General features: G+C 29.9%; 1 protein-coding gene across 1 annotated transcript; it reads left to right on the plus strand.

The window, feature by feature from the left end:
- The first annotated feature begins 2,661 nt into the window (after positions 1 to 2,661).
- On the plus strand, positions 2,662 to 15,013 carry LOC116765288 (uncharacterized). Its single transcript, XM_032654728.2, has 5 exons — positions 2,662 to 2,803; positions 9,713 to 9,821; positions 13,662 to 13,841; positions 14,187 to 14,323; positions 14,465 to 15,013. The coding sequence occupies exons 2-5, from the start codon at positions 9,713 to 9,715 to the stop codon at positions 14,708 to 14,710; spliced, it is 672 nt and encodes a 223-aa protein (XP_032510619.1). The 5' UTR covers positions 2,662 to 2,803; the 3' UTR covers positions 14,711 to 15,013.
- The last annotated feature ends 67 nt before the right edge of the window (positions 15,014 to 15,080 follow it).

Genomic DNA, 15,080 nt, shown 5'->3' on the forward strand with positions numbered 1-15,080 from the left:
AATTAAAATAATTGGTTCGAAAATATAATATTAAAACAAATAAAATATAATATACAACATAATGACTGTTTATTACTGAGATGGCAACCATTAAATGTCGAGATCGAGATCCGCCAATACAGATCCGTGTGTGTTTCCTGTGATCAGTCATCTCATAATGTAAAAAAAGCATAATAGGTATTTAAAGATGATTTATAAGAACCTCCATTATGTATTCTAAAACATAATGAATATTACTTCTGTTAAGGTACTTACGTATATTATGACAATCAAGATCCTCTTGGCTGTATGTGGACCCTATATAGAGAATTATGTTTGTGAAACCTCAGAAGAAAGCAAGCTTACGATATGTTTGTATGGTCGTACTACAAACGAAGCGTTTCCAGTATGTTCTTTATAAATGATCTTCCAATTACAGTGTTGTATGAGAAACGGGAAACGTCTCGTGTGCAGTTCGTCGATGGAAACTGGTATTATGTGTGAGATCTAAGATTTTCGCGAGTATTCATTTAAATGAAACTAGTATTATTCGGATTTACTACGCGGATTTTATTATTTAAAAACTACATAATCCCGACGTTTCGGTTACTTTGCAGCAACCGTGATCACGGGCAGACGAGGTGTGAATGTATGGTATTATGTGTGTTGTCCTTATCTGCCTACATTTGTGATATTTTCTAATTCCAATCTGTTTCTGTTTTATTTAAAAAACACACTGACGATGTTAATAATAGATTTGGACTTTCTCTTCCTCAATTTCAGACAACTATTCCACAAAGAAGATTATATCAATTTTAATTATTTTTTCTGTCTTAATACAATACAAATATAAGGAACTTCAATTCCTAATTTTACCTGTTTGGGTAACACATATATCTATATATATTTTCGTTTTCACATTATAAACAGACCCTTGGAGCTTTGCATATATGCGTTAATTTATATACCTAACTTATTTGCTAAAAAAAAATGTTTTGGGTTATACTCTAGAGTGTACTCAAAATTTTATATCAGTGAGAATATTTACAGTGTTAACTACAAAATTCTTCAATTTCCCAAGTTAATTAAACTTTAACTATAATATTATGTACAAAATCCTTTTTTTTAATTATTAAAATACATTAACATATATATATACATATATAGGTGTAATTGTTTGTGATTTTATTAGACTTTGAAAATGTAATCTATATTTTATGATACCGAGTTTAAGATCGTCTTGATATCCCTGAGCTTAAAAGGCAATCTCTTCCTAAACGTACTCGGATCGTTTATAAATCGATCTATTTAAGAGGACGTATCTATAAATTAGTTAGATTTATATAAAATCCAAGGTTATAGTTAAAAATAATATTATATTCTGTATAATTTATGTAACCTGAATCGTTTAATAATCGTGACGTTCGCGTTTTTATTCGACGTCAATGTATGCTCTGTTTAAAACTTTGTATGTATGCTCTGCTTAAAACACTATGTATATTATATTTTAATATATAACATACAAGATTTTTTTTAACGCATGTTATATATTTATGTAATATTACGAGGTTCTATCTCGATCTGCTACAAATTATTAAATTGTAACGAGTTCGTGATCCACTTGTCTGTTGGGCCTTCAATTCAAATTACTAACCTATCTCAAACGATTACTCTTAATAAATCGGTAGAATAGGTTTTTATTTTATACGCTTGTTAAGAAAGAATTTTGTTAATAAGATATCTTACATGTACGAATATCGATAATAAAAGAAAATTAAAAATTATAATCACAACTTACAATAACTATTTTATGTATGTAGTTTATAATGACAAGAATTACTACGATTTACGATTAAAATCGTAATATTTTTCTTGGAACTCATTGTTTTAAAGATTCCCAATAAATTCATTTCCTATAAATAAAATTCACACAAAACGAGTTAGTTTGAGCAATCGGCTTATATTTTATTTGAATGTAACTATATATCTTTAATATAATTTTGAAGTATTTATATTACAACTTCGGTTTTCTAACGTGTTCGTGTTTAAAACTTGCACTATTTAATACCTTTCACCGGGTACATACTAATTTATATTCTAAATCAAAATTATTCCACTAACAATATAACAAACAAAAAAAAAGTTTGTAACATAAAAAAAAAATTGTTACGTAAAAAATATTTAAAAAACTTGTAGAGAAAACATGAATAATTTTGATCGTAATAAAAGTAATGTATTAAATAAAAAAATAAATAATAATTTTCTATAAATATTTGTTTTATACGATACTCAGCTCTCATTACAAATAACTAACCTAACTTACTTTGCCTTATAATAAAATGAATACATTTTTTTCGTTCAAACATGTTGTTCATTGGGATGTCTTTATAACTTCATTACTTTATTGTTAGTATTTAAATAATTAAATAATAAAAATTTATGACACAACACAAAAGGTAAAACTCCAATCAATTTTAAAATACTTTGCAATCGAAATTAATATTTAACTTAATTTATTCTTATTAAAAAAATAAGGTTAATAAATATTTCATATAACTGTCCTGTAAAAAATCTATTACGCTTATGCCTTGTGTTAAATAAGGAACTATAATTATGTGTGCATTTGATTATTTGAATTAATTGGGCCCTTTTTCTAGTGTTCAAGGGTTCAAGTTACACTGGTCACACGTCGCCTTCCCTCCATAATCACGCGCTCATCCCCGCTACGTTCACTATATAAGACTTCGTCAAAACCTGCTGCGCGCTATTACAAAAGTGTCTTAGTGGTTTTTTTTTTCCTGACGCTTTTTTGAAATCTTACAAGGTAAGTCATATTGGACTCTCGATGCTGTGATCGAGATGAAAAACCTAAAGGTTAATTAAACATTGTTAATAAATAATTATTTATAAAAATATGTATATTAAATAAAAAGGTTTTTTATCTTAGATCTGCGGCTTTAAATTTGACAAAAATAAATCGATTTATGTATAAAATAATATATAAATTGCTTCATAGTTAGTGCCTAGATTGCAGTAACTTCTTAGACAGCTTGACACGGCGATTGACAATAAGATTACCTCTTGGGTGTCCTTACAGTTAGTATTTTGTTGAATGCTTGGTTTACGAACGTTGTATGTGTGTCAAGCCTTATTGCGACACCGGTGTTGAGATTCTCACAAACCCTTTTCTACGGCTCTTAATAAATTATTCTATCAAAATTATTAAACATTACTCCTTTTGTGAAAAAATCTAGCTTATTTAAGGGTCTTCAATGACTTTGACATTCCAAGTATTCGATCGTCTGAAGAAGGAGTACTTTTCAATTATTTGATGTGATCTTTAATTCGGAGGCGCTCCTATCTGATATAAGATTTTCTTAATATTCTGTTACTAAAGCCATTTTCTATAGATATAGTTTTAGTTTTATTGCCTAAGTCATTTCAATCTATAGAACCAATTTAGCAAATTTAAAATCAATGGACGTAATGTTTATGTTCTATATTTGAATTCTTGATAAAAACATTTGTCACCAATCTCGCCGTTATTGTAATATAACTCTGGCTGAAAAAATATTATTACTTTTTTTTATACGGTTAGTGTCACTGGAGCATATATTGTCATCCGATTATTTCGAAACCACTGATAAATAATAATTTATATTTTTATACAAAATACATCATAAATTTTGGTTTTCACCATCTTAAAAGGCAAATCGTGTCGTTTCCGATGGGAACATTAGTTACAAAGATGTCACGTCGTTACAAACCATATGCAAAACCTTTAAATCATTACTTTTTTAAATGTTAATCGTATTAAAGGAAATTTTATTGAATAAATAAAATATCACAAAAAAAGTATAGAAAAAATATTTTTATTTAAGATAATAATTATTGTAACAAGTATAAGTATACATATATATTTCTTTATTTGTGAATGTACATATGTACGTTAAAAATTAAAATATTGTCATTTTATATTTCATTGTAAAACTATTTATATCATTTAAAAATTCTGCTAATGAAATTAAAACTAGTAGGTAAACGTATTTAAGAAAAATTTAGTTATAATATATTTTTTTTATATTCAGCGGTCACCTTGATGTTTATAACGCTTCAATCTATTTCATATGTTATTTTTTTAGCACATTTAACATAATATAGTGATGTAGTAGCATCGTATATTAACAAGTAGGTTGGAATACCGGTTTCTGTTAAAAAATAACATTCCTATTTTGGCTTATATCGGATGTCGGTCGTTTATAAATGGTTTTATTACGTAACGTTGATAAAATACAGAAGAACTATCTATTATTTTTATCACTTCATAATTTTTTTAGAGCTTTTGAGTAAAATAAAAGGTTTATGGGCTCGATATTTTTTTTTTTTATTAATATAAGCGGCGTTAACCTTTTCGTTGCATATTTCTGTGGCATTTTAAAGTTGAATACTTGACACTTGTATAATTTTTTAACCAGTATAAAATAAGGCTTCACTCTCTTTCCATGTCTCTTGATTGAGGTTGACTGTTATGTAACTGATGTGAAAACTTGTTGAATCGATGAGAAAATTTTAACAGTTAATTACAAATGCAATAAAGTTGTGTCGAGATGTCTACATTTTTCTCCACGTAACGAAGGCTTTTTATTTAAATTAACAAAGCCTAAACCGATCATCTGTAGAAGATGTTGTAGGAATATAGGTATTTAATTAAATATTCATAATGAGACGGAATAATTACACATATGTATAATCAAAAGTATTATATGTGTGTATGTACGTGTAGATACATTTAATCTTTAATTAATATACTTATATTTTAGTAAAGCCTTTTGTATTCAAGTTTTCTTCAAAATAACTATAGTAACTGGCTTTGAACGAAATACGTTAATGTTTGGAAGACAGCAAAAACCCGGATCCCACGGTGGAGAACTGTACAATGCGATGCCGGCATATGATTACAGTGCATTTTGTACACGAAGGACGTATTGTGCAACCACTAAAACTAGCTGCTTGCTTACTTTTATTGTTTTTTTTTTTAATTAATCCTTCCATTCATAATGTATATATTTAGATACTGCAACGATATTAAATAATATCTATTGACACCTAGCATTCGGTTGGTGGATGTAACGAATAGTTTTCGTTTAAAGGACGATAAATGTCACACAGAGCTATGTTCATTGCGATGATCTGTACTGACAGATGGTTTTCGTAATTGTTCAAGGATAGAATTGATACCAAATATATTACATAGGCTTTATTTTATGTCTTAATCTCCTGACGTATTCACGCTGTGAGTTCCTCTAGATAAAAGATATCAAAACAATTCGGTTAAATTTTATGGATATCAAAACAATTAGGCATATTATTTTAAAGAAGTTAATACTCAACGCAAATTATTACTGCCCATTGTATTTCCACTACAAGGTTAAGGTTATATTTCGTAATTAGACCCAAGCTACGGTCGCAATTACAATGAAGCGCGTTGATGTCTTCTCTATGGATTGCGTTATTATTAAAAAAAACATATAAAATAGATTTATATCTTACCCGAGATATATACATGTATTTAATATATAATTCCTCGTGTCTTATAATAAATAGCGTAGTCGCTTTTGACTATGTGGCAACAAAAGATTATCAAATATTGCAAAAGCCTTTTGGATCGTGCCAACGTGTGTATTATAATTGAATTTCAATACAATAAAGGCCATTAAACATTACATGATAATGTAGAGTCGATTGAAGCCCTAGTAAAAGGTAGCATTGATGTGCACAGACTAAAGATTCTCTTGTATTTCTTAATTATATATATATACTGATTGTGTTAGAGGACCATGAACTATTTAATTATGCCAACATTACATCAATGCAGTCAAAACTATCGAAATGCTAATTAAGTAACTTCAAACTAGATTGTTATGCAATTTTTGCAACCCGAAAACCAAAAACACTATCTAATTTAAATAATGCATGTTATTTCAAAACTATACACATTTATCAGATTAAGAATAAGTTTTGCGTCATTATGTGTATCAGTTATCAAATATCAAGCGTTATCTATAGTCTATTAACTTGTATAAAGAATAATTTAAAGGACGGATGACAAAATTATTAACTGATGAACGAAATCCAACAAAAAAAAAATCGCAAATAGAGCAATTTTACTCTGTGGCTTTGTTTTAAAATGTTATTTATAAAAATAAAAGACAGTATAATTAAAAGAAGCGAAAAATTTTATCACTCATTACGAACTAATAAAACCGATAGGTATATAGAAATTCGCTTCAAAATATATATATTTTTATCGTTCTCATATTAATTGATTCCAATCAATTCCATCACAATTACATCACCGGCCGTAGGGTGAAAACCCTTGATCGGTTAAATGTCACACATAAATAACCCACCTCAACCATGTTCTGCAATAAATTGCTAACTGATTAATATGTATCATAAAATCATTAAAACTATTATTATTGATTACATCATCTGTTTATAAGAACAGTGTCCTTTAATGACTCTAGAATATTTGGAACATTTGATATTTTAGATAAAGGTAACATTTTTACCGCATTTAATTATGTAGGTACAAGTATTCAAATCAGAAATTTCAAATGTCAATTACGTGGACAGTAACAAAAAAGTTTCATTATGTTATGAAGACGCAACCGGTGGACGAATATGTTAAGTCAAATCATGCATAGAATAGTAATGGCTACTGAGCTTTCGCGGTGTCATATCATGGCATACCAATGACAGATTACAAAGACTGTTGTAATGACAAGGCTGTGTTTCTGTTTTGATATTACGTAAAGATGTCAAATATATATATTCTTATGAATGAATTTTGAGACTATTTATTATTTTACTAGACTGCGTCGGTATCAACAAAGAGGATTATGTTTTTGACGTTAAAATTTTCGCTTCAACTGGAAAGCAGCTTAATAAATTTGAATAAGTTAAACATCATTACGAGTATAGGTACATTGCCAAGATTGTGCGAGTAGTATTGTGTATATTAAAAAAAAAAACAATTAATTAAAATGAAATAGAGACATAGAAGATTAAATATAATTAGCATTTTATAAAAGGACTAAACATTAATTATAGTTGGCAATAGAATTTTCAATTACTTGTTATTTAGTTTATCTTGATTCAAAAAAGTTCTAAATTTTTATAATACAACCTCCATTCTGTCACAAATATATTTGCTAGTTATTCAGCAATGAAATAATTTAAATGATTAGTAAGTGATTCTTGTAAAGCGTATCCTTTCAATTCTCTGTTCTACAAAGCATCTCACGACATCGTGAACACAACAACAACTGATGGATAACCGTCGATTGCAAAACTTTGTGGTAGAACCTCGCACTAAATTTGCGATTGGTTGAATCTGAAGTATCATAACATTTGAGCGGGTTTCTTGCGAGTTTGTTATGCTCTAAAAAGGCTTTATTTATTTAGCTCGTTTTGCTCAGATTATACTTAATTAAGCGCATAAAAGAAAAAAAATATGAAGATAAAATTCAAAGGTCAGCTGCTCTTATAAGGTTTCATTCCAGGATGTATAGGAAATAATTGTCTATCAGTTCCTATTTCGTTTATGGTCATTCATCTTGTACTGTGTAAGTTAATACATTAATTTATTACATATGGCAACATTGTTTTAATTTACATGAATATTCAAACGAAGCGTATTTATATTATGTATTTGTTTACATATCAATGTCAGCATTGACAGTTGTGATTTTTATATTCGACCCAGAAAATTGATTACATTTAACCCTGAAAGCTCACGATGCGCCCTCACGTCTTATCGTGATGACGAGACTTATTCATATTGATGCCTTGTAATTATTCGCTTACAATTATTACATCAGTTAAAAGCAGTAAAACGTGTCAAGGTTGGAATTACTGTACACATATTAGATGACTTCTCTGCATAACGACAGCCACCTGCTTCCGGGTACTCATACAAGCAGCTTTTATGCTTAATGTGATGCTATAGAGATTAGATTAGCATAAACAATCTTATGTACATATCGCTATCAACTGGTTTACTCATCGACGCTTTTAGACGCCAGTAATAAGATCCTTACATCAATTCCTTTTAATGTTTTTATTCGTTCTTGGTAAACATGTTACTTAACGTTTGACTTAAATAGTGTGTGATTATGTGGAAGAATATGACAAAAAGGTTCTACTAGCGACTCCATTGTCACTGTGACACGGTTTTGCGTTTAACGCTTGTTTATAAATTAGGTCGATGTATTTCGTGTATTGTTGTCGGCTGGTTGTCCGGGCCGATCGTTATGTAACAGCACACGGCGCCGCCTGCTCAATGTCCAGACAGACGTGCTCACATACCGCTCGTTCAAGCTCAGTCAGATGAAAAACAATCAAATGTAGCTATAATTTATATCAACATCTGTTGGAACAGCGTCGAATACTTTGGGCAATTTAAAATAAAGCATTTTTAGGTTTAGACTTAAAAAAAAATCAATAGAAAAATATATTTTGGACTTACACACCGACAGGAAACTAAAAATAAATATAAACGAGCATGCCAAGCCTTTTTTCGACGCTTTCTTAAGTTTTACTTATTACGTAAACAGATAATGAGATATTTACAGTACAAAATTTAAACGTAGCCCTTTGCTGTACTTTTATATTATAAGCCCTAACATAATGGAACAGAAATCAGTAGCTAAATATTGTACTCGGGATAGTATTTTCATATCTACACCTACATGTTATCACAAATATAGTAAAACTATTTCATAAGGTATCTGATATTGCTAACACATCTCTGACCGCCAAAAAAGATCGTCGATTATGTGCAATGCTGCAGTACACTTGAAAATATATCGATGACGTAATATTATTGTGCGTATTATATTGCTTTTTTAACCTGCTTTGATATTACGTAATATATTAAAGTAATACCTTAATCTAATTACACCGGCGACACGCTGAAGTGGACTCGCCGATATGGTGACCAAGTTGCGTAATGCGTAACCGATGTCTCACTAACGATAAATAATCAATATTGCGAAATGTTTTTGGGGTTGAGTCATTTATCAATTTGATTATCTTTTACTCATTACTCTTGTATCTTGGACGGGCATATTAAAATGCTATTAACCTCATACCTATTGGTATAAGGCTGCGCGTACACCAAAGACCATCAAGAAAACCATGCGACGTGTGACTTTTAATCCCTAGAGATTTTTTATTTAGACTATTTCTTAAACTTAATCAACCCCTGTGTTATGTAATTATGGTTACATGTATTAATTTTCTTGGATTCAGAAATAAATTAATTTGATAATGGTTGGACTTTGGAAAGTTAAGTAGCGGATTAAAATAAAAGTCATGTTTCTTTCACTATTATATTTTGGTTATTTTTTTGTCCAAACCATCATACGAATGGAAGCCATTATCAGTTGTCTGGGTGAAACTTATTTGACTTGTACTTTCATTTGTATATGTGAAATATATTATTGTATTTATAAAGAATCTTAATTACTTCATTCTGAAAAAAATCTCCTAATATGATTTTAGTTAAATGAAACCCACTTAAATATACATTTAAATATAATTTTTGAATAAACATTTCTACACTATGAAGATATTAAGAATCGATTATTATTGTATATTGCAATAATAAAAATAATATATGATAAATGATAAGTTATAAGCCATATTAAAACTATTTTTTTACTTCTAGATGCAAGCGTGGCTGGTGGCAGCTTGCGCAGTAATGCTTGCGGCGTTGGCAGCGGCTCAGAAACCTGGCAGGTTCCTCTCATTACCGGTGCCACAGAAATGCGCAAACCGTAAGTTAAATTTAGTTTATTGATTCTTTTTTTATATTATCTTATCATAATAAAATGATCAATCATTTATGATACACACCATAAGTATGTTGAACAAATGCAATTAATGTAACGAACACTGAATCTCTATGTATATAATATATATGCGAGTACATATCTTTTTTTTTTTACTTTCTTGATTATTTTTTTTAATGTCAATGGACTTGTGCCAATCATTATAAAGAAAACTGATCTGAGTTCCGTGCATGGTCTGCTTTCACGTAGTGAAGTTGGAAGTGAAGAAATTTATTTAATGTTTGTTCTTATCTTCCTAAATAAAAGTCTACAAACATGTTAGCGGTTGTTCGCTTTATAAGTTAAGAACTTTGTTTTTAAATAAAATGTTGCGTTTAATAGATTTGTATTTCGAATTTAACAAAACTATTTAATTCTTAAATCGTCATTTAGAACTCGCCTTTAATGTTATTAATCACTTGACCTTTCTAAAAAATATAATAAAACAGAGATACTAATTGATGGAGCCTAATTGAAGAAATAACTACACATATGAAATAATATTTACCTTGACCTCTGATACGTAACCTTAAAAGGTCACATGGACTGTTTGATGAGGCCAATTTGGAAATACAGCCAAATATTTTTCCTCATACAAAAATTTCAAGAACAGAACATAACAGAGACACCGAAGCCTTAGACAAACTCAAACATTGGACGAAATGCTTTAAACATTTGGTAATGAAATTTTTGAAATTAACATTAAACTCCACGCATACTTTCTAATAAAAGTAAAAGCTGTAGGTCGATGAACCTTCAAGGCTGTGAACCCTCGTTTAGATCTCGCACGTGCCGGGCCCCGGAAAACGGTTTTCCCTATCTTACGTATACCTACGTTTTGTACTTTGTTGCTATGAATTGGGCGTAGCGAGTTCAGATAACAGTAGGTAGGTAGGTAACAGCAGCCCTGGAGAGTACAACATTTTGTAATCAATTGAAGTTTCATTCGTTTTTGTGGCAGTCTAAGTATAATAATAATATGTGACTTGTAAATTATTCCTAATCTTTATTATATACTACAAGCAGTTAAAAAAATAAGTACATATGTGCAAAGCACCGTAAAGTTAAACTCATAATGAATTAACACTGATGCTTTAGTAGGTGAACTGTTCCGTGATAGAAAGACGATTTAAATGAATGTACCCACAGTAACAGGTTCAAATATGATCTCGTCATTGAGTCAAGAAATTCAAGTTTATGCAGTAGTTAGTTACAAACGTGTTCATTTTATTCTCATTGAGATTATTTAAAGAAAGTAATATAGAATATACTTAGAATTTATTACGTGCTAAGCTCTTTTTATTTTTTGATTTTCCTAAATTAAATATTTAAAAAAAAGTACCAAAATGAATTAGAAATCTTAGATTATATTACATGCATAATAAGGATAGACTTGTAACACTGTTTATTTTCCACATTATGATTGTTTAGTATGTTGATAATTCAAAAACACACATAGGTGCCGCTTTCCCGGGCAAGGTTAAGCTTAGTTCATATAAATATTTGTTTTATGCCCACAAACATACATTACCTCTTGATTTGTTATAGTTTTTTTTATTACGTAGGTCGGACGCTCTAAAACTTTATAAGACAATACAATAACGATTGCTTTGATAAATAGATATTTTAGTTAAAGAACAAATTAAGATTAAAAATGTGGTAATTTTAAAAAAGGAATTCATCTCTTAGAAATAAAATTGATATTGGCAAGCCTAAAGTATTTTCACTGAAAGCTTCCAGAACTATTCAGGTTAATACTGTTAACACTAAAAATATTTTCTCTCGCGAGTGCTTTGAAATTTTCTTCTAAGTGAATCATGTATTTTATATAAAAGAGAAGGATTTGTTTCTGCTAAAACTATACAAATATATATATACTATAAATACATTTAATAAATATTTATAAGTATTTTTGCTTGTGTGTGTTTATTCCACATAAACTGTAGTTGCTTCGTAGAACAATTAATTATTTCTCAGTAAGTCGTCTAAAATAAACTTATTATTATTATGTTCAGAAATAAAACACGCATATGAAACTTAAAACCACAATAAAAAAACTATGGGAAATTTGAATATATAAAATATAACGATTAAGTCGTAATGGAAAGAGGAAAAAATCTCTTTGAGAATTATAATAATATTGTTTCAAAAATTTATTTCATTTTGATAGTAAGATACTAAATGTTTTATCATTCATACATTTAATTCATGTGAACGACCCTTATGTTGCATTTTCATCAAAACACACACAAAGCGTTACTTTATTTAACATACAAAGTGGACCTGCCAATTCATTACAGAAAGTTATTTTGAATTGACAAGTTATATTAACATGTTTAGACTTGTTTGGTTCTTTAAAACGAGTATGTTGGAATTATTACCACTATAATTAAGTCAATTACCTACAGTGAAACTAAGAGTTTTTGGCTGTATTTAAAGTTCAAGGTGGTGAGATCTTACATGCTTTATTCAAAGTACGTCATTTTCCATTAATTTTGATATCTATAAAAGTTTATTATTCATTAAGGAGTTCAACAAAATCACGAAACTAAAGATGTTGCAATTCAGCCTTCTTACAAACACAACCTTCTAATTTTGCCATTCATTGTAAAAACTCACATTGTTTCAAGCTAAGTTTTAATACGCTATTAAATGTTTAAAGATGAATAGACACTTGATAGCATGTAATCATAATTTAACGTTGACAGATATTTAAGACGTCAAGGTGTTAGGCCATACAATGTAATGATAGTCTTTTTTTATGAAGAAACAATGTTAGGTAATTATATAACATTATATCATTATCATTGCAATGTTAATTTATTGATAGACAAATGGCACGCACATTATTATAGTCATGTTTAATAGACAGCATCGTCATTTGGTATCGGTTCAACTTGCAGTTGTTCTCTGTCTATTGTGCGCCTATCTCACCATCGTCAATATGTTTGGTTGTCAGCGCGCAAGGTCTCATTCGCTGTTTGTTCGTCGTGCGAAATTTTAGCACATTCAACTCCGTAATTGCATCTCATTATGTACGTTTTTGCTATTGTTGTGTCCATGAATGTATTTCTAAAGATTGAATTAATTGAGTGAAAGTAATCCGATTTGGATTTATAGGCGAATTTATTTACTTGGTGCGACGACCTCATGAGATGTTATTGTATAAGTAGCCAATTAGATACATCAAATATTCTGTTTACATATTATATAAAAATGTTCGTAGGTACGGATTCCTTGGCCTACTTACTTCTTACCGCGTGACAAGCGCGTCTGTTCGACTAGGTCATCAGACGGTATCTACACTGCCAATAATCTCTCGGAACGATAATAAACGTACATGATATTAAAATAGTTTTTGATTCTACTAGATAACCAAACATTTATTTCATAGATATCTTTGAGATTTGGTTGTGCAATGCTTATGCGATGAATTCTGTTGTTGACTGTCTAACGAGTGAGGTTAGGTTTGTCGTAAAGGTCGTTGTGCTTTGTATATTAGGAACCTTTATCGTCTAATGTATTCAGTTCTGGTCAACGTCATGACCGTGGATCGATGAAGTTTTATTGCAATCGATTCATCGTTTATATGAAATACTATTACTTCATCACTTTCTTAATAAATCCAATTAAGTCTCATAATTGTTAGAAATAAATATTCTGTTTACTGACAAATACAATAAAATATAATGAAAAATATGACAAACCCTCTAATTAACAAAAAAAAATATTAAGAAAATACGTTGATTTAATGAATTAATAAATATAATAATGTTCGTTTTGCAGGACCAAAAGAATTCTTCTATCGTGGTCACAACTATTTCTACAGCGGTCACGTTCCTGAACTAGCAAACAGGAAAGTTGACTGGCTGGATGGACGCAACATCTGCCGAGAATACTGCATGGATCTCGTGTCCATGGAAACACAAGAGGAAAATAATCTAATCTTCAAGCTTATCCAACAAGGTAAATGACTAATTATTACATTGTTAATCACATGGTAACTTATACCTAATTGGTAATATTATTGTTTATGTTACAATTGATATGGTAATAATAAGTTAAAATAAGTTTGAGATTTTATTAAACGCTATCAAAAAATTTGCACAAACTATAATATTTATATTATAGACCATTTAACGAGAGAATTCGTGACTACGCGTGATAGTACCTTAAACGATCGCTAGATGTCACTTTTTATAAATAAAATAAATAAATTTAATTTTTTATTTTTTACCAGATATTATAAAGATATAAGTAATCTTATAAATATAGCTTATCATCAAATATTAATATATTCATTTTCTACAGGTGACGTGCCGTACATCTGGACTTCTGGTCGTCTTTGCGACTTCAAGGGTTGCGAATCCCGTAAAGATTTGGAACCTAAAAACTTGCTCGGATGGTTCTGGTCTGCTAACCGTGAAAAGATTGGACCTACCAATCAGGTACGTACACTAATACATGAATATCATTATCGTCCGTTGAGAAAATGCACATATCATTTTCATAACAAACGTAAATTTTATCACATATAGGTACTTTTTTGTTTAAAAATAGAATTAATATCCAGAAATATCTACTTATAGATTCCCAACGGCTGGGGCTACAACCCTTGGTCACAAACCGGTCACAAGAAGCTACGTCAGCCAGACAATGCGGAGTTCGACATCAATGGCACATCAGAGTCTTGTCTCAGCATCCTCAACAATGTTTACAACGACGGTATCGCTTGGCACGACGTCGCGTGTTACCACGAGAAACCCATCGTCTGTGAGGACTCTGACGAACTCCTCAATTACGTAGCCAGCACCAACCCCGGCATCCGTCTGTGATTCCCATAATTTTAAACTATATAAGGATTCTACGACACTTAGTTCTTAAAATTATGCAAAGATAACATTATTAAAACAGATTTCACTTCTTGATCTATATTTTAATATGAACGGTTTAAATTTTTATATCCAATAATATCCGACTTGTCACCTGTTATTCCAATATTCGATCTCTCAGACATACTGCCTTTTGAACGTACAGCTATGTACAGTGTAGCCTTAAGTTTATATAAGTTTAACTAAGATTATTCACGTAAGTGACGAATTTCTATTTGTATATAAAAATAAAATGTCACAAAAATATTTATTGCTTTTATTTTATTAAATAAAATAACATTAAAAAAGAAATGGGAAAACAAACATTTTTATC

The sequence above is a fragment of the Danaus plexippus genome, chromosome 2 (genome assembly GCF_018135715.1).
Source record: "Danaus plexippus chromosome 2, MEX_DaPlex, whole genome shotgun sequence".
Taxonomy (NCBI): domain Eukaryota; kingdom Metazoa; phylum Arthropoda; class Insecta; order Lepidoptera; family Nymphalidae; genus Danaus; species Danaus plexippus.